The sequence below is a fragment of the Octopus bimaculoides genome, chromosome 3, assembly GCF_001194135.2.
Source record: "Octopus bimaculoides isolate UCB-OBI-ISO-001 chromosome 3, ASM119413v2, whole genome shotgun sequence".
NCBI lineage: Eukaryota > Metazoa > Mollusca > Cephalopoda > Octopoda > Octopodidae > Octopus > Octopus bimaculoides.
This window is the reverse complement of record NC_068983.1, coordinates 35417024-35420407: the sequence shown is the minus strand read 5'-3', so window position 1 is coordinate 35420407 and position 3384 is coordinate 35417024. Positions and strand designations below refer to the sequence as shown.

The 3384-nt window shown below is 33.7% G+C and overlaps 1 protein-coding gene across 1 annotated transcript in view; it reads left to right on the top strand.

The window, feature by feature from the left end:
- Positions 1 to 3384, top strand: part of LOC106876244 (carbohydrate sulfotransferase 11) — a 29559-nt gene that overhangs the window by 12193 nt on the left and 13982 nt on the right. Inside the window, exon 2 of the mRNA XM_014924732.2 lies at positions 306 to 400. Within this exon, the coding sequence (XP_014780218.2) occupies positions 310 to 400 (91 nt within the window). The 5' untranslated portion in view covers positions 306 to 309. The remainder of the gene's footprint in view (positions 1 to 305; positions 401 to 3384) is intronic.

The following is a 3384-nucleotide window of genomic DNA, read 5'->3' as shown; positions in this document are numbered from 1 at the left end:
TATATACATATATATATATATATGCGAATATATTTTATTATTTCAATTCATTTTCTTTTCTCTCAAAGTATAAAGCACATCATATCTGCCAAACATATTAAAAGAAGGAAAATAAGCAATGCTTTCTAACTTCACTTGGTTTATATTTGAAAGTAGTTTTAATTAAATGGCTGAATTTCAAAAGAATTTTTTGAAATTCCTTGCTTATGTGTACTATAATAACAATGTTTCCAAATATACTGACTTACACTATGGAGTTTCCACAAGTTCTGCTTGTTATTATTATTCTATTCAATTATTTTCAGGAAAATGTTAATATCATCAACTAAAAATATAAAATGTTCTGTACCCTGTTTATTTGGAACGTTAATAGCTGCAACCATAATCATTGTTTTCGCCTGTAAGTATTTCTATCTATTTCTTATCTTCAAACACCAACTCTTCCTTTTTTTGAAATTTTCAAGATTCTCCATTTAATGTTAACTCAGTTTACCCATCATTAACGTTGAAGTTTTTGCTTCAGAAGCATTTTGACATATTTTTTAATATGATTGTTTTAAATTCATAAAATAAGTTATTTCCTTAACCCTTTCAACCCGGAATTTTTCTCCAGAATTTTTTCTCAAGTCAGTAATGACGTGGGGTTTGTACACATGCGAGCCTTTTGGGCTGTCATTATAGTGTCATACACACCGATCTGCCGCTATATGCTTACCAGAAAAATCGGAGCGGTACTATACTGCATCACACAGGTTGTAAAATTTTTGACTGGTACAAATATGTACCAGCCGGGCCGAAAGGGTTAAAACAGTGGAGGGAAGTCGAATTGAAATTATTTATAGAAGCGAAAACTGAAGCTCCATCTCAATTAAAATTCACTAACTTTTTAATCATGAATTCAGATTTGAGCATTAAGAAATATTCTAACATTGAAATAGTAATAAAAGCCAACTAATCAATTAGTTTGAACAAATTCAGTAAGACACAGCCAATGTCTAAAGCACTTCTTAATCAATAGAAATATTTTCTTTTAAGAATAATGTTGTAAAAAAAAACAAAAACACACATTCACCGATGGTTACTGCAATAAAAAAAAATCCAACCGTCGGTGGTATATCCGGACATTACAAGCTTCATTTTTCAATGAATGAACATTGATCCGGAGTAAAAAATTTCATGCTGAAAATGCCATTTTAAATTCATGATGTGGGGTCTGATCTAAACTCATTTTCAAAGGGTAAAATACATACGATTTAAACCACTATACTATAAAGAAAGAAAATAAAAACATTAGGATGTTGAAATGAAAACTTATCTTACTTTAAGTAATGAAAAGATACATACGTACGTACATACATACATACACACACACACACACACATATATATACATACATACATATACATACACACACACACACACACACACACACACACACACATATATATATATATATATATATACACACATAATAATAATTATATACATAATTGTAACAAGGGATTGGCAAAAACGCCTCTCCACGCGCTGAAAATAGACGCCAAATGGCGCTAAAAGCCACCTTAAAAACTCTAAAAATACTGACGTTTTTGTGGTTGAAGAGAAAGATGTAAATTCTACTTTTACTGTATATTTTTCAAGTATGTATACATATTGCTGTGCGACGGCTCTGCTAGTATAGGTATGTGTAGGAACTTGTACATTTATATAACGGAATATCGACACTGATGATATTCCTGGTCCAGGAATCGAAACCACAATCTTACGATCATGATGCTGACACCCTAACCACTAAGCCACGCGCCTCCACGTTTTAATGTTTACAAGTGAAAACGTAAATGTTGTTGGTATTTATCTTTAGGGGGTCATTGTTCTTGAAATTATTTGACTGTTATCGAGAAATTTTAATCTTTGTGTTTTGAGAGGTGAAGTATGTAGGCTAAAAAAAAAACGTAAATATCTCTTCTATTCGGTTTCAAGTGTGGTTGTTTTATAATATATTATTTGGATTTATTAAAATATGCAAAAAGTGGACATTATAAAAATAGGCAAGAAATTCTAAACCAGGTTAGTCCTCTACCCTCCTTGCATATATCTGTGTATTTCTTGGCGTGTGGACTTAATCTTTTGGGAAATTTTGTTGAAAATTTAGTAACTTTTAGATAATTTCTGCATCACTTGGCTAATATGGTGCTGTAATATCTATTTTAATGTGTATTATGGGAGTAGTTTATGGTGAAGGTGAAGATGGGAGAAATAAGGTGGTGAGGTATTTTTTCTGTTTAGCTGTTAGGGAAACTATTGGTTTGAAATGATTTAGTGTTTTGAAGATTTTGTGTGTGCATAAAGATAATAATTCGGAGTTTCGATTCAGAATTTGGTTGTTGGCTGTAAGTATGTGGTAGGGCTCATTGGTGTAAAATTAGCGGGATTTATTGCTACCATTCCTGATATATTCACTAAAAGTTCATTGTCCCATATTTACCATCTTCCTTCTCTCCTCCTCCTCCTCCTGATTCTCTCCTCAGGTTGTTCTGCCTCCTTCCTTCTCTGTTTCAACTTATTCCTGCTTCCTTCTTTGTTTCAATTTACTGTCTCCTCTCCTTCCTTTAACATCTCCATCGTTTCTTCGCCCTTTGTGTATTCACGAACTCTTTCCTCTATCTCTTCCGCTTGTTCTTCTCTCTTCCGCTTGCTCTTCTCTCTTCCCCTCTTCTTGCTCCACTCCCTGTCTCAATTTACTTTTCTCTCTTTCCTGTTATGTCCCATCATTTCTTCGTTCTTTCTTCTTCTCTCTCTCTTTCTTTCTCTCACCATCTCTCTCTGTACTCACAAACAAATCACACATGCATCCACAACAATAAAATAGAGGTAAACAGCGCGGCGAAGATGTCGAGAAACTGGAAGACTATCGCGATAGAATTGTTCCTAAGAGTTTGGAACATAGCCGAAATGATTCACCCAACAACCTTATTGAGGCAGCCCTGAGAAGCAACGGATTTACCAGGTCTGTGGCGCAAATAAAGCAGAAAAAGAGTGAATTTATCCATTCCTATTGTAAGAACGACCGTGCGAACTCATAAAAGGAGAAATGGTGACGAATGGAAAAACAGGAGAACTCCTTTTATTTTAAACGCGTCACACGGTCGAACACAAAATGATATATCAATGATGATATACAAAATATGTTATACTACGATAACATATGTGAATTCGTAAATACCAGTAATGAAGAAACGATAGAAGGCAACCGTATGAAATGAATAACAGAGATATTTATTGTGACGTTAAAGATGTATGTCTGTGTGTGAGTGTGAATGCGACATATAAAAACATAATAAAAGACAGGCCGTCGTACAAAGAAAAGAGTGTGTGTGAGTGATA